Here is a 26,933-nt window from a genome sequence, read left to right on the forward strand (position 1 = left end):
TTCAATGCAGCACCCAATCAATAGCATGTGCATCCTTCTTCACACACACACACACACACACACGATAATGAGTTCTCTCATCTAATCTACACTTATAAATTGTCAGACAGACAGTCGCTGATGTCACACGAGGTACAATAACTCTTGAAGCCTGAAAAAGTTTGCACAATGTGGGATGCAATGGCGGCCGCTTCAAGTCCAACAGTGTTGGTTTTTCTTGTTGATAATATAAAAGTTAGTAACTCCTCACATCACCTCAAAGAATGTGTTTAAAAAGGTAGTAGATAACGTTTGCATTAGTTATCAACATACCGTCCTACAACAATGCTCCAACAATGTGACATGTTTCACAGTGTTTTTTGCAACAGAAAACCATGTTTGGGAAAGCTTTAAGCCTGTCCACTGATTATCATTATAATTTTTACATTGATAACTATTATTTCTTCATTACCCGGTATTCATAATGATATTGTTATTATTGTTATTAACATGATAAATTGTGATTAACATCCAACTGTCCAAGAAACCACTTCAATGTAAATAAGTGAACAGAACTAAATAAAAAAAATTAACGTCTGTTTTTTACAAGCCCCATCATGCCCCATATTTCTGCCTCATAATGTTGTTCATTTATGTCAAAAACCTGCTGATGAAATGTGTTTATTAACATCCCAAAACCTGTTAGTTCACTCAGATTTCCGTTATTATTGAAAGCATTCTTTTCCTTTTTCACAATAATCACAAAAAAACTTAAACTATGCCTTCATCAGTTCATGTCAAATAAACACAAAAGTTATTCATTACAGTTTTGCAAAAACTGTCCCATCACAATACCAGATTACCACACACACACACACACACACACACACACACACACACACACACACACACACACACACACACACACACACACACATACATACATATATATATATATATATATATATATATATGGAGTGATGGCCTAGAGGTAATGCGTCCGGCTAGGAAGCGAGAGAATCTGAGTGCGCTGGTTCAAATCACAGCTCAGCCGCAGATATTTTCTCCCCCTCCACTAGACCTTGAATGGTGGTCTGGATGCTAGTCATTCGGATGAGACAATAAACCTAGGTCCTGTGTGCAGCATGCACTTAGCGCACGTAAAAGAACCCATGGCAACAAAAGGGTTGTTTCTGGCAAAATTCTGTAGAAAATTCCACTTCGATTGAGAAAACAAATAAAACTGCACGCAGGAAAAAAGAAAAGGGTGGCACTGTAGTGTAGTAACGCACTCTCCCTGGGAAGAACAGCCCAAATTTCACACAGAGAAATCTGTCATGATAAAAAGAAATACAAATACAAATATATATATATATGCTTTTAATCATATTAACTCAAATGTTCTGTCTCGGTTAACTGCTGCTCTACATATATATGGTAGTCTCCAGATGGGACCAAAAAGAAAATAAAACTAAAAAGGTAAACTTATCAACGTTGTCTTTTCCAAGGTGTGAAAAAGTCCACTTCTGAAATATGGTTGACTTAACTGTTCTATGGACACAAGTCAACCTTAAGTGACAGAAAGATAGATATTTGGTTCACTCATTTAGTATTGCATGGATCTGTGTTGCATTGGTATGTAACACACCATTAACATATTTACCTCTTGGTTTACATGTACATGAATAGATTTATTTTGTGAACATCAGTTCCATGACATTCCAGTTTAGGTTTGAGGTATGTTGATCAATACCTGTGATTATCTTTTTGTTGTTTTTTCACCCTTTCTTCCTCACTTTTCTCTTCTTCTTTTTTTCTTTTTTCTTTCTTTCTTTGTTTTCATTTTTGACTCACTTGTGTAAACAAAGTGAGTCTATGTTTTAACCCGGTGTTCAGTTGTCTCGGTGTGTGTGTGTGTCTGTGGGTCCGTGGTAAACTTTAACATTGACATTTTCTCTGCAAATACTTTGTCAGTTGACACCAAATTTGGCATAAAAATAGGAAAAATTCAGTACTTTCCAGTCATCTTGTTTAAAACAATATTGCACCTCTGGGATGGGCACAAAAAAATAAAAAAAGAAGCCTAATTATATGCAAAGTGCATTTACTGTTATATTTATATTTTTTGTATTCTCTAAACTTGGCACTTTGACCTCTTATTCTGACACAACAACAAGAGGAGTCATTATTTTTTTTTTTTGTTCAAACAGGAACTTCTTTTGCTAAGCATGGAATTTTTATTTATTTTGTAAACGTTTTGGTGCAGGTAGTAAGGAAGGGAAATTACTCTGTAATTAATGCTAGGGGACTTAATTTATCACAAGTGAGTCTTGAAGGCCTTGCCTCTCTTGTTTTGTTTCGTTTGGGCTCATCCGCTATTTTGTTCCACTGGTTCATGAGTCCCTAACTGGCTCAGTTTTTTTCTTCTTTTTCCAAAGTATATTATGTACAGCGCATGCTTTTGTACAGTCATATAGATACATTCCTTTGCTTATTGGCATGCAGGATTCACATCTCTCTTTCTCATGGACAGTTTTAAATGGATAATGATGGAAACTGTTGACCATTTACATACTTTGTGAAATATAATCTCCATCTCTCTTTCTCTCTCCCACTTTGGCCACACTGGTGTGGAGCAGAAAAAAGGCCACAGGTTACTTTGTACCCCAGCACATCCGGCCTTAAAACTTACCTCTTCCCAAAACAGCCCCCCTCCGCCCCCCTTTTCTGCCCTTCCCTCTTCCTTGTCTTCAGTTTCTCCAGATGTGTTTAATATATGGTATGTCTATATATATATATATATATATATGTGTGTGTGTGTGTGTGTGTGTGTGTGTGTGTGCGTGTGTGTGTTTCGTCTTTTGTCTTTGTGAATCAGAATTATGCATGCATGTGAATGACTGGTGTTTAAGCACTTAAATTTGTCTCTGAATGAGATTCAGCACTATATAAAATATCAATATTATTCATAACCCCTCTCCTCTCCTTCCCATAACCCCTCCTCTGAAATGACAGCTACAGTCAGCCACTGCTTCATAACTGATCATGACACAGGAGATATCAACAAAAAACCAAAAAAGCAAGGTGAGCATGTCACCATCATAACTTTGTTAGTGTATACATGCATACATGTGTACTGGTGCCTGGAACAGCAAAATTGTCGGAGGTTCCTGCATTGCATTTCAAAGTGACATGGGAAGAGTGTTCTTCCTCATATTCCAGCTTTGACACAGCAAACTGAACAACCATTCACAACATTTGTCACTTTGTGGGTTCAACTTGGGGTGTGACGAAGTTCACAGCTCCAACACAAGACACAACAAAAAGCAGTTGCTCTGTAGCACTCTGTAAGTCTGTATCAGCTTGACATCTTATCATACCTTATTACTGTACTGAGCTTGTTCAATCAATATGCAGTCTATACTGGATACATATCTTATTTGGACCAACTCAACTAACCACACACTCTGAAGAGAAATTTAACATAAGATGGCATCTGGTGATCCAGCCTGACTAATCACAAGCTATCGTAATAATAAAACATTACAAGATGATTGTGAGTGTATGCATGCCTACACTGTGGGAGCAACAGGATATTGGAACGTATATATATATATATATATACATCTTTGTACATATGTGTGTGGAGATATTTGTGCGCTTGTACAAGTAAGTGTTCATCTCTGTGTGTGTGTGGGTGTGTGTGTATGTATGTGTGTGTGTGCCATGGAAGCTGTGATACGTAGACTAGAAATGAGTGTGTGGAAGAGGGGGGTAGAGGAGGTGCAGGGTAATGTGTGTGGTGTGTGTGTGTGTGTTGGAGCTCATGTACGTTTATATGTATTTGACTGTGCTTTCATATCTGTGAAACTGCATGTTCGGTGCATATCTGTTATGCATGTGTGGGTGTATATGTGAATGTGTGTCTTCATGTTTTACATCTGTTTGCTTATTTATCTTTTTCTTTTTTTTTTTCTCAAGGCCTGACTAAGCGCGTTGGGTTGCGCTGCTGGTCGGGCATCTGCTTGGCGGGTGTGGTGTGGCGTGTGTGGATTTGTCCGAACGCAGTGACGCCTCCTTGAGCTACTGAAACTGAATTCTCCCAGCATAACCACTCAGCTTCACGACTTCAGTTTCCGTCAGGGAGGCGACACTGTGGTCGGACGGATCCATGTGCTCTGCACCGCATCTGCTAGGCGGATGCCTGACGGCAGCATGGCCAGACGCGCTTGTCAGGCCTTGAGTGCATGCTTATATATTTGTGTACCTATCCTCTGAGAATGATCTGAGAATTGTGTGGGTGTATGTATGAATGTGTGTCTTCATGTTTTACATTTATTTGCTTATTTATCATCATTGTTGTCTTATTTACTTATCTATCTATTTTTTATTATTATTATTATTTTATTATTATCATTACTACTACCTTTTTTATATCATAAATATTATTTATTTATTTATGTAAGATTATCTATTATTTATTCACCTTTTTTTTCTTTCTTTCTTTCTTTTTTTCTTTTTTTTTTCTCAAGGCCTGACTAAGCGCGTTGGGTTACGCTGCTGGTCAGGCATCTGCTTGGCAGATGTGGTGTAGCGTATATGGATTTGTCCGAACGCAGTGACGCCTCCTTGAGCTACTGAAACTGAAACTGAAACAAGATGATTATAATCTAAGATTTGGGAGTTAGCCACCAGCAGGCTCTAACACTCTGCCAGGCAGGGGGAGAGAAGAGCTCAGAACTCTCTCTGTTAGAGTCTATTTCTCTTCCTCTTGATCTCTGTCACTTACAAACGCTGTCTTCTTTCAAAACAAATTTGAAAACACATCTATCCAAACAGGCCTTTGGATGTGATAAAGCATAGCTAATTGTCTGCATTCTTCCTCCTCCTACCCACCCCACCTTACCCTCTACTGAAATCATCATGTAGGGTGTGTGTGTTTGTGAGTGGGTGTTTTTGTGTGCGCGAGCGTGTGTTCACGCATGTGCAGGGTATTTTTGTCGTGTGTGTGTGTGTGTGTGTATGATTGTTCATTCTTGCAATTTGTAGTACTGTCTTGGTGTATAGATTATACATATATATAAATATATATACATACATATATATATATATATATATATATATAGAGAGAGAGAGAGAGAAAGAGAGATGTGTGTGTGTGTGTGTGTGTGTGTGTGTGTGTGTGTGTGTGTTGTTTTTTCTCTGGGGAAACGTTTCTGCACGACATAAAAATGTGGTCCATTTTCAGGAGGTAACATTTAGCAAGCAAAGTTTATTCAGATAATGATGGCTGTTGGCCACAGCCAAAAAATTGTTTGTGTTGACTAAACAAAATTCATGAAATAACACAAGCGAGGCTGACTTTTAAGTGGGGATGACTTGTACAATCCTTATGCCCTGGGGTTCACAGCTGTTTCATTAAGCTGTTCACTGTCAGGGATAACTCTGCTGCAATGCCTAGCTGCAAGGGAATTTTCAGTGAAAATATGTAAATTTGGGGCACTTCAATAGTGTATTGCTGACGTTAAGGCATGGATGAATCAAAACAAACTACAATTAAATGATAGTAAAACTGAAGCTATCGTTATTTCTTCAAGCAGACTGTCTATAAACTACTCTTTACCTTCCTCTCTCAAAACTGGAGATTCAGACTTAGTGAAAAATCTGGGTGTGAAGTTTGGTTGAAACCTTTCAATGAAGAAACATATAAACAACCTCTGCAAGGCTGCATACTTTCAGATTCGAAAGATCAGTTCCATCCAACATCTCTTTACTACTCAAGCAACACAACTCTGATGTGATCTTGTCTTGTCCAGACTTGATTATTGTAACTGACTCCTCATTGGTTGTCTTCAACACTTTATACATAAAATCCAGAAGTTCAAAACGCAGCAGCAAGGTTAATCTTTGGAACAAAAAAGACTGACAATATCACACATCTTCTGCATTCTCTTCATTGGTTACCAATTTCTGCCCGCATTGGTATAAAGTCGCAACTCTTACCTTCAACTCCATTTCGTATGCCACCCCTCAGCATTTGAGAGAAGTCATTCAAACCAACACAACCCCCACAACAACTCAGACCATCTTCCAATTCACAGAGGCTACTCGCTCCCCGTATTAAAATCCAGTCCTTCCATGATTCTTCCTTTTCTCATTCAGCTCCGTAAGTATGGAACAGTTTACCTCACGATATTCGCCACTATTCCTCATTTCAATCTTTTAAAACTGCTCTGAAAACACATCCTTTTGAAAACGCCTTTTCAGACCTTCATCCCTTTCCAATGACATTCAGTTATAATCCATGCAGACTCCTTGCTTGTGTGTGTGCGTGCAAGTGTGCATGCGTGTGTGTGTGTGTGACTAAGAAATGTAACAGGTGTAGTCTTTGAATGCTTTTGTGCATCAAGTCTTTTTCCCCCCTTCTTCCTTTTGTAAGTTATTGCGCGCACGCACGTGTGTGTGTGTGTGTGTGTGTGTGTGTGTGTGATGTTTATTGTAAAGCGCTTTGAGCTCTCTTTCTGGGAGGAAAGTGCTCAACAAGTATCCATTATTACTATTATTATGGATTAACAAAAAAATCTACAGGCTACAGTTTTTTTGTCAATGTACACAAACCCTATGATTCTCAGAAATCAAAGTTACTGAGCTTTCTATTGAAAGCAATTGTGTGAAGTATGGATTCAATTTTTAGATGGTTGAACATGGATTCAATTTTTAGATGGTTGAACAATCGAGTATATTTTCAGCAATGTAATTTTTCGTTTCAACATAAAATACAGCTATATCATTTTGAATTTTTCCACAACAAAAATTTAACAACACAAACAGGCATGAAAACAAAGAAAACCCACCACAAAAAAATTAACAACACAAACAGGCATGAAAACAAAGAAAACCCACCAAAGAAGTCCTGGTATCCATTGGTGTTGTGACCAAACAAAAATGGCAACAAAATTGTCAAGCTACAGACATTTCCCAAATGTATCAACCCATGCCATCATCAAAGTCCCTAATCCCCTCTGTTCTTCCTCCTTTCCCTCCCCCTCCACTTAATCTCAATGGCCTTCCTATCCCTCTTGATGTTCTCATGGCACACGCATTATACCTTTCCCACGCCCACTTACTAAGCCACACCCCCCATGTTGCACGCAACCTGTTTTGACCATTTTCAGGCTCGTGATATGCAGCTGTACATGACAAACAGTGTCTGTGATATAATGTCTAAAGTTGACCAATAAGGCTGGTGTCATCAGCCATGTGTGTGCTCATCCTGATGGGGTGGCAGTTGGTCAACGTTTAAACTCCAGCCGCACATGACACACAGGATTAAGGACTGTCATATTATACATGATTGGATGGGCGCAATAGTCAGTGGTTAAAGTGTTGGACTTTCAATCTGAGGGTCCCGGGTTCCAATCTCGGTGGCGGCACCTGATGGGTAAAGGGTGGAGATTTTTCCGATCTCCCAGGTCAGCATATGTGCAAACCTGCTAGTGCCTGAACCCCCTTCATGTGTATATGCAAGCAGAAGATCAAATACGCACGTTAAAGATCCTGTGATCCCTGTCAGCTTTCGGTGGGTTTTGGAAACAAGAATATATCCAGCATGCACACCCCTGAAAGCGGTATATGGCTGCCTACCTGGCGGGGTAAAAACACTCATACACGTAAAAGCCCACTTGTGTACATACAAGTGAATGTGGGAGTTGCAGCCCAAGAACACAGAAAAAGAAGATACATGATTGAAATACACTCTCCTTCTGGGTTGGTCAACAGTTGTGACACTATTTCTCTATCTGGTTGAAGGAAAATTCAAGAAAGTCTGAAAAGTGGGTTTCCCATCATGAAAGCAATCTGGCCGCAACTACAATGTATATGTACTCACGTAGGCAATTGACTTAAGAGGTTAAAATAAAGCAGATAATATAAAATTCTAAACAAAATCAAAATTGGAGGGACTGAAAAGGTAGAGGCAGACAGACCGTTAGAGCAGACAGAAAACAAAACCCTCAATGGCTGCTGACCGAAATACTGAGAACCCTCAATGACCTATTCAAAGAACACAGGGACAACATACCTACCAAAAAGGACAATCCAGTTGCAAAATCACTTACATATTACACACACACACACACACACACACACACATATATATATATATATATATATATATATATATATGCAGACTCAACAATTTGAATAAATGGAAAGAAAATACTGTAAAAAAATAAAATAAAATAAAAATAAAAACTGTGTGTCACTCTAATGTGGGGAACACATGCAGACACACACACATGCACAAATACATGAATGCACAAACTCATGCATACACGCTCATTCACACACACACACACACACATACACACACATATATCTATCTATAGTATATATATGTACACACACACACACACACACACACACACACACACACCCACCCACCACCCACCACCACCACCACCACCACCATAAGAGCCAACACCTCAAAGGCAGACTTACCAACAACGTCCCTGTTGTCACAGTTGTCACTGCTGTACTGCAGTTGTGGTGCAAGGCCGTTGTTACACCTGACGTTGCATTGCCATGTTCCGTCATCGTCAGTTTGAACAGTGAAGGTGTGCTGGAGAATGTAGTGGGTGGTATTGCCTGTTTCACAGCTACACTGGTTGGGAGACGCAGTGCACGTGTTGTTGGAAACACCAGATAGTGTGCAGCTTGTCTCAGGGTTACCAGACAGAGGACGTCTGTTGAATTCAACAGTATCAGTAAAGTCAGTCACACACTTGGATGGGTAGTCCACTTTGGGCGGGTAACACCTCAGGGTGACAGTGGACCCCAGTTCCCAGTCTTGTGGGGGACAGTACATGTACTGACTCCTGGCAAATCCTGAAACACGGGGAAATTAATGGAATTACACACCTAGTTCTGTATCAACATTTAAAAACAACAATATTTTTCTATAACAGGCAAAGCCATCATGATTCTCATGTGATTCCTGATATTTTAAAATGAACAAGAACCAAACAGAAAATGCAGTGGTTGGTGAATGAAGTTTCCAGTACTTTCATCAGTCAGAATCAGATCAACCTTATTATCTCACATACTCTCAGTTAGCAATATTAGTGAAGAAGTCTGTGATACAGATTACAAGCACAACACAAAACTAAGATGGCACATAACATGACATGTATGAAGTAACAACAATGAAACCCACCAAAAAAAAAAGTTCAAGTCAAAACAAAGCAAGCCTGATAAAAACATCACCTTTGAACTATTTGAACACACACACACACACACACACACACACACACACATACAGTGACACACACAGTGACACACACTATCTACATAATATACACCTGCACAACATATTGAATAAATACTCATAATGAAGTCAGTACACAATACCACGCTGTAAAAGACTCAACAAAGTTAAAGCAAATATGGCATAAAAAACAAGAAAGGCAAGGCCTTCAAGACTCACTTGTGATACACACTTAAAGAAAAAAAACCCATAAAAATCCATACAGTCCAGGGCAGATACAAAAATGGTCCAAATGTGAGCAACAAAACCGTTTTTGTTACGATAAAACAGAAATAAATCATACTGATCACACTGATATAAAGTTTACCACTGTAGGTGGGTGGGAACATCATTAGATTTTGAGTTTTTATTTTATTTTTCACACTTCTGGCCATGAGAGAGCACCTTACGAGTTGCAAGGCAAGAGAATGTGATGGTTACGCAAGTGCAGTATAAGGGGTCGCCAGAGGAAAGTGTTTAGCGTTACAGTACATGTGACTGACTGCTGCCGCGCTGATGCTGTCCTATACCTCTGTTAATTGGGCAATGCTTCAGATGACAGATACCGTACAGAAAATAAGAAGATTCTTTGGGGGTCAAAAAGAAACAAACATTTTTAATTTCATGTACCTTACACTAAATTGGTAGAAGACGCAAATTTGCTTTTATGAATGTTTTCCAGTTTCTTACCAGTCATTACATTTCATAAAAATGAAAACAGTATTATACTTCTGAACTTACCATCAGTGAACTGAACTGCTCCATTAGACAGCTAAAGATGAAGAAGTCACCAGGCAAGGATGGGATCACCAACGAGATGATCTGTCACCTTGGGGACCATGCCAAACAGAAGCTTCTGGACATCTTCAACCAGTCCTGGAATACCAGGATGTTTCCAATCAGCTGGAAACAGGCCATCATTGTCCCTATCCTCAAGGAGGTAAAAGACAAACACAGTGAAAACATCTACCGCCCCATCAGTCTCCTGAGCTGACTCAACAAAACCATGGAGCAAATGATCAACCGACGTCTGCAATACCACCTGCAAAAGAATGGGCTCCTCTCACCCACACAGTCCAGCTTCAGGAAGAACAGGAGCACCGAAGACCAGACCACCTTGCTAACACAAGACATTGAAGACGGCTTCCAACAGAAGATGAGGACTTTTGCTGTCTTTGTTGACCTCAGCAAAGCATTTGACAGAGTCTGGAAGGAGGGCCTTCTCTTCAAGCTGCTCCAGAAGAAAGTGTGTGGCAGAATGTTCTTATGGATCTGAAGTTACCTGTTCAACCGGACAGCCTGGGTCAAGCTAGAAGGCCAAACTAGTCATTCAGTGAAGATCAGGGAAGGGGTACCTTATGGTGGAGTTATCTCGCCTACCCTGTTCACCATCTTCATTGAAAACATTACCGACTATCTGACCACCCACATCCCTCAGGCTCTGCACACAGATGACCTTGCCATCTGGACTGAAGTGGAGCAAGTCACCACTGCCACCGTCGGGATACAAGAGGCTCTGAACCACATCTCAGACTGGGCAAGAGTGTGGCTGGTCATCATCAACAGGACCAAGACAGAAGCCACTTGCTTCTCCCTCTCACCCAAGACAGAAAAGTTCACCCTAGGCATGGACGGTCAAGAAATCACCCAGCAAGACACCCCAACCTACCTAGGAGTGAAACGGGACAGAAAGCTCACCTGGACCCCTCAAATTAGCTCTATGCTCAGCAGAAGCCTCTGGAAAATGGCCCTGATGAAGAAGCTGACAGGAACAAAATAGGGGGCCAACACAAAAATACTAAAAACGGTGTATACCGCAACAGTCAGACCCCACATGGAATATGCCGCCAATGCCTGGTCAACTGCTGCTAAGACCAACCTTGACAGCCTGACCAAGACACAGAATGCTGGCCTCAGACTCATCACAGGCAGCATGAAAACCACTCCAGTGTCAGCAGTGGAGAAAACAACAGGCCTCCTTTCACTAGAAGAAAAAAGACAAGAGAATCTCCTGAGGCAAAATGAAAAACTGAAGAGACTCTCTCTTCACACCCCCTTCTCCCCAAACTGAAAGCTCCCACAAAGAACAGACTGAAGCAACAGAGTCCAAACCACGTCATCAAGGCTCCTGAGAGGAAACACCACCACCCTTTGTCGGCAACCAATCAGCCAAGTGAATCCCTCCAAGACAATGAGGACTGGCAGGCAGACACCCCAGCCATCATGCTCAACATCTCAGGTGTCAAGAGCAAGGAGTGCCACATAGCAGCTGAACTAAAGTCGCTGACTCTGGAAGCACTAAGCACCAAATACCCTCCCGATACCTGGGAAAGAGCATACACAGATGGGTCTGCTGAAGAGGCAGCGAAGAATGGAGGAAGTGGGGTGTATATTAGATTCCCTGATGGCAAAACCATCAGCAGGTCAGTGGCTATAGGCACCCTGTCTACCAACTTCCATGCTGAGGCCTGTGCTCTGCTACTCGCAGCCCAGACTTTCAGCCAGGAAGACACACTACCCACCAACACAGTGTTCCTGACTGACTGCAAGTCTATCCTGCAGTCTCCAGGAGATCTTAAGAGACATCAGGCAAGAACTGAATCTCCTCAAGCAGAGAACTGCTGTGGTACTGCAGTGGATCCCACCCCACTGTGGAATAGGGGGCAATGAAGAGACGGACCGCCTATCCAAGACAGGCAGCAAATTAGAGCAGCCAGCCCACCCAGTGTAGTACAGCAAGGCAAAAACGATACTGAGAGGAAAGCATGGCGCCAACGTCTAGACGTTGGGATGGAAGACAAAAAGGACAGCATCCATGAGCTGGACAGAGCAGCACAGGTCACAATCTTCAGACTGCGAACGGGACACTGTCAGCTCCTCTCCCACCTCTACTGTCTGAAGATATCAAATACTGACCAGTGCCCTTGTGGCACAGGCCCACAGACCCCCTCCCATATCATGCAGCCCTGTCCCACCTTCGACACTCTGAGACGCCAGGCATGGCCCAGCCCGTTGGAGCTCCAAGAGAAACTGTGGGGACCAGTGGGGTCCCTGCGATAGACTGCGGACTTTGCTGTCCTGACCGGACTGAAAATCTAGCGTGGCCGGGACGCAGAAGAAGAAGACAGTATTATACTGACTGCAAAAATGAATTTACTAAGGCAGCACGGGATCATTTAGTTCTAAGCATAATTTTGTTGAAATTTTATGCAATGCACAACTTGGATATACTTCATGCTCTTCTTTTTAACTCACTCGCTGCCATTGTCCGCATATGCGGACATCGTCGGAGAAAGCGTTGGATGCCAATGTCCGCATATGCGGACTTGGATTTTAAAAAGTCGTGCTGTCGGAGTGACGCGTCGGATGCAAAAATCAAAAGCAGATGTGATACCTTACGTCACCTCTGGTCAGCTTTTCATTCACACACGCTGCGTGTGTGTCGCGATAAGCTCAACCGCAGTTGATAACAAAGTGTGCCCCCTGTCAGCTTTGTAAGTTGTTTGACAAGATGGCGTCACGGCGAAGTGTTCGACACGGTCGGAGAGGTGAAATGTTACTCAGCGTCGAAGATGCTTTGGAAATGATCCAAACTGAAGGCTCTGATGTCGAAGGAGATAATGTTGATTCTTCAGACAGTGAATTTGTACCAGATCCCGATGAACTAGAAATAGATTCGGCCGCTGAAGAGAGTGTTTACAATGGAGAGGAAAGTGAGGAACATGTGCCTGCAGATGAGACAGACACAGACGACGAAACCACTGAGGAAACGGACGATTTTGCAAGTGTTCTCACCAGTGATTGGACTGACAATTTTTCCTTTTTCCCTCTTGCACATCCCTTCACTGGCATACCAGGTTTGTCAGCTAACTAGTTAGGCCAGTCAACACCCAGCCGGTTGAGGTTTTTTTTCTTTGTTCTTTGATTTTCATTATGTAGAGACAATTTTTTTTTTTTTTTTTTGTATGTGTGAATTTCAACTTTTTTCACCACCTGTTCATACTTCATTGCATGCACTAGGTCTTCAGTTCCTCAAATAGTGTTAGAATGTGATGTGGAACATGTTGGTGTACCTCTCTGATGGGTGCAAAAATGCTAAAAAAAATACACAAAATATGGATACCGCGATCAACATCAAGATGGTGAGTAAATACTTTGATTTTTTGCACACATATGGAACAATATTCCATGCATACATATACTAAATATCAATTGTCTGGGTGTTTATTTGTTTTTTTTACAATTTTTTCCCCATCCTATACAAACCCTGGGTTTTCAGGGATTGGCAAGGGCAAACACTCTTGGCATGGATTGAGTTAACGTGTAGACTATGAATATCTAAATAAGTGTTAACCAGGCTTGTTTCAATGAACATTGTCAGAGCACTGTCCAGACAATTGATCATCAATAAAAATGGTATATTCAGTTAATATTAATAATTAGTATTACGCAAAAAACCCTCGTGACAGACGTAAAGACGCAAGCACATTCATGAATACACTACATGTTCTTTACTTGCAACAGGTGGTCAACACATCTATCTTCGACAGCACATACTGTCATTTTCTGGTAAAAATGCTTATACAACTATTTAAATGCAATCAACTTTGCATATTAATTTTCGGTTCCGCTTTTCTGTTTTACATCTATGCATGCAAACGTCCCAATAAAAATATACATGTAAATAACATTAGAACTATTTTCACATAAACCATGCAAATTCATCATGGGAAAGCATAAATCGGGTTGACACACACCCTTCAATCGTGTGTGAAATGTGTATATGTTACGCGGAAATCTCCAGGTGTGTTTATTCACACCCAATGGTTGATATATTGCTTGAAAATGAACTGTGTATGTTAATTTCGTTGTTGTTATGGTTTGTTTATGCATTTTTCTCTCATCCCCTTAAGTTTAGACACAATCACTGTTTCTGACGCATGGCGAGATGCAGTGTTTTTTTTGTTTTTGTTTTTTTTATTATTATTTAAAAAAAATTTTTAATAATTTAGTTTGAAGCATTTCACATTTAGAAGTGCTTGAGATGAAGTCAAGTGTTACGTTAGGACACAGAACACATGTTCTTCGGTTCTGCTTTACAAAGATAATAAAATTCCTTAGTTATTGTTGTTATTGTTGTTTTATTTTTGTTTTTTCTCATAGTTTTACTTTTATTACATTTTGTTTTCTGTAATCCTACAGATTTGTTCACTGTGAGGATAAAGCTAATCAGATTTTTGTTGTTTGAATGAATAAAAAGATTTTTTAAAATCTGGTGCTTTATCACAATTCTTCAGATAAAGCGGATAACTTTTGTCAAGTGATATAAATCATACTATTCCCATTTTATAATAGGATGAACAGTAGTACTGTAAACAGTTATACACTGGGGAGAACTGATGTCAAAATGGAGTGCCTGCAGAGTTTCTGAAAAATGAAATCATCCAGGGTGGGGAAGTTTGTTTAGGTATTTTGGGTTCCATGTTACGTATGTCATAAGGTTTTATGTAATCATTAATAAAATACATAATTTTACACAGATTTTGTTTGATTTCATTGCATAGGCTAAGGATTGCATGAAAGATTAATTTTTATCAGTATTATAAATCCAGTAATTCAAACATCTATGTCAGGAACGTTAGTTCAGATAACTTGAATTCAGCATTACACATGTTACAACAAAGTAATACATGATAATGATTAATAAAATATATGATTCATTGTTATTATTATGATTATAATTTATATCCCATGCTAAATTGATGTCTACTGCGCCAGGGTTCACGAGTCACATTTGCATATACCAGTTAATTTCCAAAGAAAAATATGTATTTCATACCGTTCTTTTCACATCAAGATATGATGTTGGTCGATTTTGCCATCATCTGCCTTCCATACTTTCCAAATTAATTATCTGGACAGAGCACCAACAATTGTGTTCATTGAAAAAAATCTGGTTAACACATATAAATATTGTACTTACAAACTATAAATGATCACACGCTGCCTTCATAAATTCGCCATTGCAGTCAGTATAATACCGATTTCATTCTTTATGATATGTCACGACTGGCAAGAAACTGGAAAACATCCACAAAAGCAAATTTGCATCTTCCACCATTTTAGTATAGAATACACAAAATTGAAAATGCTTGTCTCCTTTTGACCCCAAAGAGCTCTCTTACTAGCTCTCTGCACAGAATCTGTTGTCTGCCAGTGTCCTACCTACAGATCTGCATCAGCGCGGCAGCAGTCTGTCAAATGTACTGTACCGCGCTGAACGCTTTCCTCTGGCGGCCTTTATACCGCGCTTGCATCGCATGTTCTTGCCTTGCGACTATTTGTAAGTCGCTCTTACACGGGCAGAAGCAATAAAACCACGATTCTTGACATTAAAAATCAAAATCTTATTATGTTCATGGCCCTCCTCCCCCTGTAGTGGAGAACTTTATGTCATTGTGATCAGTATGATTTATTTTATTTTATCGTTAAAAAAAAGAACTGTTTTGTTGCACACATTTGGACCTAACGCAAATTTTAATCTAAATTCCCTAGCCTAAAAATTAGTTTGTTGAAATGTGTTCTCTATTCGTTATTATAATCATATACAACTTTGCGGGGGGAAAAAAAGAAGAAAAAAAGGCTTCAATGCGGATTCGAACCCCGGATGTTTGGGTCGAGAGTGAGTGGTTTTTCCCAAGGTAACGCGGGTTCAATATTCGTGTTCAATAAATATCATTTGAGTGTGTTCTTTTAGCGGACTAAATTGACGAGCAATCGAAGTTATAACACGGTTTAAATCATGTTATTTTGGTATATTTCGGGCATTTAAAAATTTTTTTTCAAGTCCGAGGTAAAAAGGAGACGTTCCCATCACCTCAAAAACACTGCAACGTGTGTCCGTTTTTATAGATCTGCGCTGACCAGTGCCGCGTAGGTCAATTCAAATTTTCTTTTCTGTTCATTCTAGTTAATTCAGTGTCCACTTTAGAATTTTCATATGCAGTAAACACGTCAATAAAGTTGTTTGTGTCACTGTACGTGTTCTGTCGAGAATGTGTATTTCTTTGCTTTTAATTGCGAACAAGAAAAACGAGGTCATGGTGTAATCTCACTAGACAATGGGCGACTTTTCTGGAATTGTCTTCCCATGTTCGCCGAGTGCCGAGAAGACCAAGGTTATGACCAACAACAGCCAAGGCGTAACGTCCAACTTGCACGTAAATGGTGAAAAACTGGAAGAAGTCTCCTCCTTCAAATACTTGGGTGCCATTGTGTCAGACGAGGGTTCGAAACCAGAGGTCCTGTCCAGAATCGCGCAGACTACTGCCGCACTGAGTCGATTGAAGACTATATGGAAGGACAAAAAGATCTCCCTCTCGTCCAAAATCAGACTAATGCGCTCCCTCATCTTCTCAATATTTCTATACGCTTGCGAATCCTGGACCCTCACTGCAGAACTCCAGAGAAGAATCCAGGCCCTGGAAATGAGATGCTTCCGCAAGATCCTGAACATTACATACAAAGACCACATCACAAATGAGGAAGTGAAAAGAAGAGTCCAAAACGCCATTGGCCCATTCAAAGACCTGCTAACCACAGTGAAGGAACGCAAGCTCCGCTGGTATGGACACGTCACACGATCAGACGGCCTAGCCAAGACCATCCTGCAGGGTACCGTACAAGGAAGGAGGAAGAGAGGCAGACAGAGAAAGCGGTGGGAGGACAACATCAAAGAGTGGATGGGCCTGCCATTTGCCACAACTCAAAGGGCCGCTGAGGACCGAGGCAGGTGGCGCGAGCTGACCAGGCAGTCATCCATGGTGCCCCAACGACCCACCCACGGGTCAAGGGATAGATGAGATGAGATGAGAGTTCGCCGCGTGGTGGCTTTATAATCAAGAGTGTTTTCCAGAGGCGACCTGTCAGCACAACACTCTTTCTCGTAAATCTAAGCCGGCTTTGAAAGGGGACCTACAGGATGCCATGTCCGACAGTGATACAGACGAAGACCCTATCTCCCTTCGTCGATTCCAGACCATAGCAGACGACGCCATGCGCGAGTGTTTCTTTTTCATTATTTGGTCTCAGTTAACTTGACTAAAAATTATTGCCCTTGTGATGCACAAATGATGAAAACTGGTCACTGGAAATTATTTGTCGACTTATTTATTTATGAGTTGTATTGGTCGTTTGACATTGGTCTTCAGCTTCCTGACCCACAAGACTCAGTGGGTCAGAGTGGGTCATGCCATCTCCAACGTCTTGGTGACCAACACCAGAGCACCACAGGGATGTGTCCTTTCACCCATTCTCTTCACCATCTACACTGCTGATTGCCGCACGAGGGCGACCTGCAACCTGCTGATCAAGATGACACACCCCTCTCGGGACCGTGATGCGGGACTCTGAAGAAACCCAGTATCGTGATGCGGTCGGCGAGCTGGCGGACTGGTGTGACAGGAACTTCCTCGAGCTCAACGACGCCAAGACAGAAGAGATGGTGATTGACTTCCACAGGAACTCCAGTAGTATCAACCCACTTGTCATCAAGGACGAGGAAGTATGCATTGTGCACACTTATAAATACAAGTCTACAAGCTTCAGAACAAAGATAAGTGATTTTTCTGTGAATTTGATTAATAATTTGTCATCGCGTCATTGTTTGATTTTTAATTATTAGTAAATTATTGAGAGGGCTCAATGATAAATTGTCTGTCAAATGCACGGAAAAATCAGTCATCTTTGTTGTGGACAAAGTGATTTTTCTGTGTAATTGACTGATAATTTGTCATCGCGTTATTGTTTAATTATTGAATTATTAGTGAATTACAGACAGGGCCCAAAATTGGTATAGCACCGAGCGAAACCACACGAAGACGACCGTTGTGCTTATGCAATATTTAGCAGACACATCACAAGTGAGGGCTGTGTGGGCAGGATTTGAAATTGTGTAGCTGAAACTGTGTATTTGAAAATTATTGAGAGGGCTCAAAACTCCCCAAGTGAGCAGCGCTCGCTCGGGGAATATTACAGAAGGACCTGTAGTTTTCCGCAAAAATACAATCTGCTACGCAACAATACCCAGATGCACCCTTGTACCAGCTGACTAAAATCCCCAGTCCCATGGCTTTCATACAGACAGTACCAATGGGATGAATGGCTGTTGGGTTAAACAGTCACTAACTGTATGCAGTCTGGCCTTAGGGCAACACCAGGCTGACGGACTCCACACAGATGGACATCCATTGCCCTTCCCTGATAAGAGGCTCTGTCAGGGCAACCGAATAGTTTCCCTCACCACATAGAACACCCTTCTATGAATACTAACAAAACCCTGTCTCGCGTGCACCTCGGGGATCAGCTGCATAGCACGAGACATAAATTCAGATACCCCAAACCCCAAAACAGGCTTGGCAAAAGAGGTGGGAAAAGATTGTGCTTCGGTAGCAGAATGACAAAAGCAGAGCGACTGTCAAAGAAATTCTTTAGAATCGGCAGTTGGAATTGTTCCAGCGCGAGAATGAGAATCTCAACAATTGAGAAACTGGCATATGATTTTGACATTTTATGTCTCCAAGAGACCAGGACAAGGGCAGACAGACCAATACATTTTGAGAATTTCAAAGTCTTTCAAAGGAATGAAGGAAGAGGAGTAGCAATCATATTGAACAAAAACCTAAAAAACAAAGTTTCCACCAGAAATCTAGAGAAATGGTGTAGCAACTCAAGTGAACTAGTGGGGGTGCGTCTTGAAAAACCTGACGGAATTCACAAAAGCATCATGCTCATCAATGCCTATGTTCACCCAGGAACCTGCACAACAAAAGAGGATGGGGCCTTTTTAGAGGAAATAGAGAACGAATTTGGAGACTCAGTCATTATCTGTGGAGACCTTAATGCAAGATCGAAGTTATGGGACCAGCGGAACACCAACCCACAAGGACTCGCACTTGAAGGAATGATGGGGGAAATTCTTCTTAGCCCATTAACAACCACATCCCCAACTCGCCTTGGAACAAGACAAGGGGACAGTGACAGTGTGATCGACATTGCTCTAACATCTCCAAAATTCAGTGCAGAAATGAATGCAGAGACACTTCCACACCAAGGCAGTGACCACCTCCCGGTAGTTTTCAGTCTACAGAAACTGTCAGATAAACCCTGTATGAAACCACGTGATCCATTTCAGTATGAATCCAAAGAGACAACCGTCATCGAAAAATTAAGATGCAGAAGAAACAAAAGAACGGCATCAAACAGGATGCAAACTATTCTGCCCCCATGGTGGAATACCGACACACAGAGAGCCTGGATAGAAAAACATGCGGCTGTCAAACTTTGGCAAAAAGAAAGAACAAAACCATCTCCGGACAAAGATATTGAAACAAAAATGAAAGGAAAAAACTAAACAGTTTGAAGTCATTGCTCAAGAGGCCAAAAATGACAAGTGGAAACAGTTTTGCGAGGCACTCAGTTATGACACAACATTGACAGAGTTCTGACAATTTTATCGTCGCATGGAAGGGAAAACGTGTACAACAACCCCAGACATGTTAGACACTGACGGAACCAAGCTTAAGACAAACAAAGAAAAAGGATCCGCCTTGCTCAAACTCTTCATACAACAGAGTCATCAAAGAAACTTAGATGAAAAAAAGAAATATGTTGAGAAGTCAAACCAAAAGCTTATGCAGACTGGACCTAATGATGACTTGACAATACATGATCTAAACGAAGCAACAGCTAAATGCAAGAAAGAATCGGTTCCTGGCCAGACAAGGAGCTATCGGAAGAGACAGAAGCAAACTTTTCAATTTGTATCAAAACAGTTTCCACAATGGACATGTGCCGGAGGACTGGACACACAGCATCTTAAAACCCATACCAAAACCAGGAAAGAACTATCGTCGGGTAAGCCGCTACCAGATCCTAACCATGCAAAACATTGCTGGAAAGCTCGTGGAATGCATGATTGCCAGGAAACTTTCAAGGGATCTTGAACACAGGCACATTCTCCCTTCAAATCAAGGTGGTTACAGAACAGGCAAGTCCACATGGGAAAATGCAGCTGGTTTCGCATATGAGGTGTATGAAGGATTTCAAAGAAAAGAAGAAACACTAGCAGTAGCAATTGACCTTGAAGATGCCTACAATAAAGTCCAGTTTGCGCACCTCTGGAGCTGCTACTAAGGTATGGAGTAAATATGACACTGACAAGATGGATAGCAGCAGCACTTCAGGAAAGAACCGTCGTCCTACGCCTCTAAACTATACATGGGAATGCCACAAGGGTCTCCGCTCTCTCCTGTACTGTCCTCTACAATGTCTACACGAAGGGCCTTGCAGACTTAAACAGCAATGGAATAGCTCGGGTGCTTACTCTTGCGGATGATGGCCTGGTCTTCAAAACTTCGAAAGATGCTCAGGAAAGAACTAAAGCCGTCCAGAAACAACTAAACAATATTGCTCAACGGTGCAAAGACACAGGATCTTCCATCAATCCAGTGAAAGCCCAAACGTTGCTGTGCACCCTCAACAACAAAACCGCGAGCAAATCACCACCACATGTGTCATTGTCAGATCGAGAAAACTGAATGCCTACGCTACCTAGGAATACGCTTTGACAGGATGCTGACCTTCAGAAAACATACGGAAAACACTGTTCTCAAATGCAAAAAGGGCCTTTCAGTCTTAAAAGCAATGGCATCCTAAGGTATTGAACAACGCCACCTCTTCCTGCTATACCAATCACTCGTCCTCAGTGTGATCGACTACGGACTTGGGCTAAAAACACCATCTCAAAGCAACCTCCTAAAATTAGAAAGAGTTCAAAATGAAGCTATGAGGCTGATCCTTGGAACAACAAAAGACACGCCCGCAGAAACCATGCGATACCTGCTTGACCTTCCTCCAGTGCAGGCCAGAAACAAGTTAGGACAGGTTAAGACCTACTTCAAAGCATTAGAAAACCCTCAAAACCCACTGCATGATGCAGTCAAAGAACCAAAAGGCAGCCGTCTAGGACGAGGAAGATCATGGATGGGGCAAGCAGAAGACACAATCCAGCTAGTATGCCGACTACAAGACCTGAAAGAAACAAAAGAATTGGAGAAAATCCCCGAAAACCTCAACCATGTATTCAACACAGCCATTTCACCCACTCCAGGAAGACATTGTCGGGAATGGCCAGTGGGCAAAACTGATGCGGAAGTGAAGCTACTCACAGAAGAAAACAGTAAAGAAGAGGACATCATATACACAGATGGCTCAGTCACCAAAGACCAATCCGGTTGGGGATTCACTAAGAAACAAAATGGAAAAACAATTAGGGAAGAGAATGCTGCCTAGAAAGTCACAACCTCCAGCCTAACGATGGAAGTTGAAGCTGTGACACATGCCCTCCAGTGGCTATCGTCCATCCATACGCCCGGAAACCAACATGCCATGATTCTAACCGACTCAATGAACCTCGTACAGAAAATTGAAAACAGAATGGGAAGCCCCGAGTGGCATAAGGCAATGCGCAACTTTCAGATTAAAAAACTCACATGGTCATACTGCCCGGGACATGCAGGTGTTAAGGGAAATGAGCGAGCTGACAGACTTGCTGGTAACGCAACACCAACGAGCGGCCTACATCTAGGAAAATCGGAAATCCTCAGAAAAGTCTTGTTCAATCTCTCTCTCTCTTTCTCCCCACCTTTCTCTGAATAAAAACGTTTTGAGTTCTGAGTTCTGAGTTCTCTTAGTCTTAAGTAGATCTCCTTACACCATGTCCCTGTTGCGAATTTCCCCATTTCCCTCCCTCACTATAACTTACAGAATTTATTATATCATTTTGAAAACAGACCATTTGCCATTTGAATTTGCCTCCCTGGCATGTCATTACCACTCGTCACTACTTAGCGTCCTCTTGTTGCCCCGTAACCAAGTCTCATTCTTCATTCCTTTCCAGTAAACAAAAGTTTCATTTGATCACACTCTGAATGACACACACTTTTTCTTAACCTTCTTTCTATTCCATTACGTTCCGAAGAATGAAAAATTGTACAATTTGTTTAAATAACATTGAAAAATAGTCCACATTTCTTCCCTTGTCAAGAGACGTAAAGAAGGCCAGTCAGAGTGCAGGGGGAGAAATGCAGAGTACATCTTACAATGTTATTAACCAATTTACAACTTTTTCCATCTTATAAATGGAAAAGTACAGGGGAAGAAATGTGGATATTGCCCATCCTTTGAGGAAGACCTGGCGTTTGACCTCAGAACCCCAAGCTGAAACCAAACATAATATCAAATCCTTGACAAGAAAATGATTAAAAAAAAAAAAAATAATAATAATAAATTTATTTTAAAAAAAACAAGTGATAAATAAAATGGCCGGCACTGTACATGCATCCTGGATGATGTGCAGCCAGACATCAGTCCCAAATATTTTAACGGATGTGAAGTTGAATTTTCGGTCAATGTAAGTCTATATTGACATTTCTTGATGTTTGAGTTTGTCCTGCATGAACTTTTCACCAATCACTAATAGAACAGTTAACAGAAAAGTCCAAACTGAAATCACTCTTGATCCGCAGATTGGTCACATGACCCTCAGCACACCTTCCCGATTCGACATTTCTCCCACCAAAATTACCAACGAAACCCCACTATTTTCTTTGTTTACCGACGAACTCCCACAAAAACCATCGTAAGTAAGAGATTGTAACAATTACCTATGTCATTCAACTGATGACATTTTCGTCGGGAAAAAATTCTCCACAAAACACCAAGCTTCGTATCCATCGATCAAGGATCAACGCCCAGTTTCAGTTTCAGTTTCAGTAGCTCAAGGAGGCGTCACTGCGTTCAGACAAATCCATATACGCTACACCACATCTGCCAAGCAGATGCCTGACCAGCAGCGTAACCCAACGTGCTTATCACAGAAATCACAGAAATGTTTGGCTATAGGCTAAAAGCCTTTTGCCCTCATAATCAGTATCCATTTATGTGCTTTTGGATCACTTGTTGTGAACAGACCCTTGTTTAAATCTGGCATAGTGTATACTATATTTATCTACAGCTCAATAAAGATTTAACTCTGTGGAAAATACATGGTTCTTAAACTTTTTGTCAATGTGATTTTTGAAGGCGTTTACCGATGGTGCATTGATGGTGTCATAGGAAAGGTTATTCCACAGATTTATGATACGGTTAGTAAAGAACTTGCGGAACTGGTTAGTTACGAAATTAGTTTTGTTTATTTTGAAGTTGTGCCCTCGAGTTTTATTGTAGTTAGCCATAGTAAACAAGGAAGAGGTGGTGCAAGGATCATAAATAATGTGCATGATCTTATACTTCAATGAGATCACCTCTTAATCTTCTAAACTCTAGGCTAGGCATATTAAAAAGAGCCAGGCGCTCCTCATAACTAAGATCACGAGTACTATTAGTATTACTAGTTATACACTTGGTAAATCCTTCAATCATATTTATGTGCTTTTTAAGGTAAGGGCACCATACTGAGTTTCCATATTCAATAATGGGTCTAACCAGAGCTTTGAACAATGGAATCATAATTTCGGGAGATTTATTAGTTATAGTTCTCACAAGAAGACCAGAAATTTGATTTCCCTTTTTCACTATATTATTTATATGTGCCTCAAAGCTTAGTTCTGGATCCATCGTGATCCCTAAATCTCTTTCCGCTGTTGTACTATCCATTGTTCGAGTTACCCCTTTTTCCTGTATCGTGTACTGATACTGTGGATTATTCTTTCCAAGGTGCAGAACTTTGCATTTCTCACTGTTAAATTGCAACAGCCAAGTATTTGTCCATTTAACCAGATTATGTATACACATTTGCAAGTGATCTCTATCTTCTATATTTCGGATGGCAGAGTAAGCCTTGGTGTCGTCTGCAAAAATTTTTACTTTACAATCTACCTCACCAGGCATATCATTTATAAAGTATATGAACAAGGTTGGGCCAAGAACACTACCTTGTGGCACACCACTAGTTAACTACCTTAACCTTTGATGATTTACTACTATTTACACTTACAAATTGTGATCTTCCATTTAGAAAGTCTCTGATCCACAATAGTAGCTTGCCTTTTATCCCATAGCCTCCTAGTTTATTCACGAGTCTGTGATGGGGAACTGTATCGAAAGCTTTCCTTAGAGCAAGGTAGACTGCATCGACTGGTACCTTCTCATCTAGCATGACTAACCAATCTTGTAATGTAACAAGTAGTTGAGTAACACACGAGCGCCCTCTGGTAAATCCAAACTGTTCTCTAGATAACAGATCATGTTTGGTTAAATGTTGGCAGACAGCGTCTCGAATAAAACCCTCAAAAACTTTACAGACAACTGATGTTAGACTGACTGGACGATAGTTACCCGCAGAATTCTTGTTACCTTTCTTAAAGATAGGTCGTACTTCGGCTTCTTTCCAAGCTTTTCGTATTTCACCCTTATCTTGTGTTATCTTAGTCAGGCCTTGAGAAATAAAAAGGCCAGCGCTGGGCATTGATCCTCGATTGATGTGCAGCGAACTGCTTGACATCGGTCCAGAATAATTAACGGCTGTAACGTTCAATTCTAGGTCAATTAAAGTCTATGCGGACCTTTGATTCTCGAGTTTGCTTTTGTCGCTGTCCTGCATGCACTTTTCACTGAAAGAACTGAGTACAGAAAAGTCCAACCAGGAATTAAATAATATTCTCTTGCTCCATTGATTGGTCACGTGACTCGATTAACACCTCCTGTCAAATCTCCAACCAAAATTACAAATGAACTCCCACTTTTTTTTCTCTTTTTTTTTTAACCGACGAACTCCCACCAAAATTATAGTACATAACGAAGCTCATGTGGGTCGTCCACAACCCATACCTTTTAAAGAGACGAAAACCTGTACATTCCTCCCAAGCTTGTGTGGGTCGTGCACGACCCATACTTTGTAAAGAGACAAAACCCTGTATATTCCTCCAAAGCATATAACAAAATATAGAAAAGGAAAACATATCGTAACAACTGATTACACACACATGCACTCGTGCACACACACACACACATAAACACACACACTCAGAAGAAAAACATGCTCACACATTCACACACATGCACATACACACACACTCACACACACGCACACACAACTGATCACACACACAAACGCATAACACCACATGCACATACATACAAACCCTACTTATGCACACAGAGATTGCAAAAGTTGGCCTTTTAGGCGTAGGAAGCATTTCTGAAATTTCGTAGAAAAATATTAAGAATTGGCTGAGATATTTGCGTTTTTGTACTCTTCTGGGTCGTGTACGACCCACAATGGCCTGCGAAGGTTCAAGACAGAATGAGTAACAAATCAACTGAGGATAAGACTGTGCCCATAGACTGGAAAACAGCAACAGTTATACCAATTTTCAAAAAAGGAACAAGAACAGACCCAGGGAATTACAGGCCAGTGAGCTTAACATGTATCATATCAAGAGAGACTATTGTTAGGCACATGACTGATAATAAATTGTATGCTGACTGTCAACATGGATTCCACAAAAATAGGTCATGTGTGACTCAATTTCTTGAAGTGATGCAGGACTTTACAAAAGAGATAGATATGGGAGAAAACATAATTCTATGCGTTATACTTAGACTTCAAAAAAAGTATTTGATTCTATACCACATGAAAGACTACTAAAGAAACTGGAATCTTATGGAATAACAGGAAACACACTTCAGTGGATAAGGGACTTTCTAACAAAAAGAACTCAAAGGGTTAGGATTGGTAGTTCCTTCTCTGGTAAAGCTGATGTTGTAAGTGGCATACCACAAGGTAGTATATTAGGTCCTATACTATTTACTTTATTCATAAATGATCTCCCTTGCGAACTAAAGAGTACATGTAAAATTTTTGCAGATGACACAAAATTATACAACTCTCCAAAATTCTATCAGGATTTACAAAGAGATATTGAAACATTAGTAAATGGTCAGACATGAAATACTCGTATGATACAGTATTTATGACAGAATGGACACAACCCAGAGCGTGTGGATCTTTCTTGTTTATTCTCTAGATCTTCCCACACAAAGCCGCCCAACCATTAGCATGGTTTCGTATGACATAGTTTCGTACAATGTATAACATCCCCCTTCTTTCAACAGAAGATCCAATTTCAATAACATTGAAACAATCTACTCAAAATTAAATTGCTCTGTTCTTGAACACGGAAACTGTCATTAAACTAGCACATAACTTGTGCATGCAAGAAATAACGAAAACGAAAAGTAAAACAGTTTCCTTGTTTCCGTACTGTGTGTGTGTGTGTGTGTGTGTGTGTGTGAACAGTCTGTTAGTGTCACTCTTCCCTGTATCTCAGGGGCTTTCTCACTTCCCTGCCAGAGCGCGTGGTGTTGCGTGGGGGAGGGCTCTGTGTGTGTGTGAACGGTCTGTTAGTGTCACTCTTCCCTGTATCTCAGGGGCTTTCTCACTTCCCTGCCAGAGCGCGTGGTGTTGCGTGGGGGAGGGCTCTGTGCCGTGAGTATCTGAGTGTCTGGGGGAACGGGGGAGCTCTGGCTGCCTGCCGACATCGACTTGTCTGTAGCTGGTATCTCCTTTGGTTCAATGGTCTGCTGCTGT

The 26,933-nt window shown here is 41.0% G+C and overlaps 2 protein-coding genes and 1 long non-coding RNA gene across 4 annotated transcripts in view; 2 read left to right on the forward strand and 1 right to left on the reverse strand.

Annotated features, from left to right (window-relative positions):
- LOC143277491 (uncharacterized) overlaps positions 1-26,933 on the forward strand; it is a 534,532-nt gene that overhangs the window by 220,582 nt on the left and 287,017 nt on the right. The gene's annotated exons all lie outside the window — the stretch shown is intronic.
- Positions 1-26,933, forward strand: part of LOC143277494 (uncharacterized) — a 297,802-nt gene that overhangs the window by 191,408 nt on the left and 79,461 nt on the right. The gene's annotated exons all lie outside the window — the stretch shown is intronic.
- Positions 1-26,933, reverse strand: part of LOC143277422 (uncharacterized) — a 91,148-nt gene that overhangs the window by 57,283 nt on the left and 6,932 nt on the right. The window contains exon 2 of the mRNA XM_076582225.1: positions 8,479-8,865. Coding sequence (XP_076438340.1) covers positions 8,479-8,865 — 387 coding nt within the window. The remainder of the gene's footprint in view (positions 1-8,478; positions 8,866-26,933) is intronic.

Source organism: Babylonia areolata, chromosome 34, assembly GCF_041734735.1.
Source record: "Babylonia areolata isolate BAREFJ2019XMU chromosome 34, ASM4173473v1, whole genome shotgun sequence".
Lineage (NCBI taxonomy): Eukaryota > Metazoa > Mollusca > Gastropoda > Neogastropoda > Buccinidae > Babylonia > Babylonia areolata.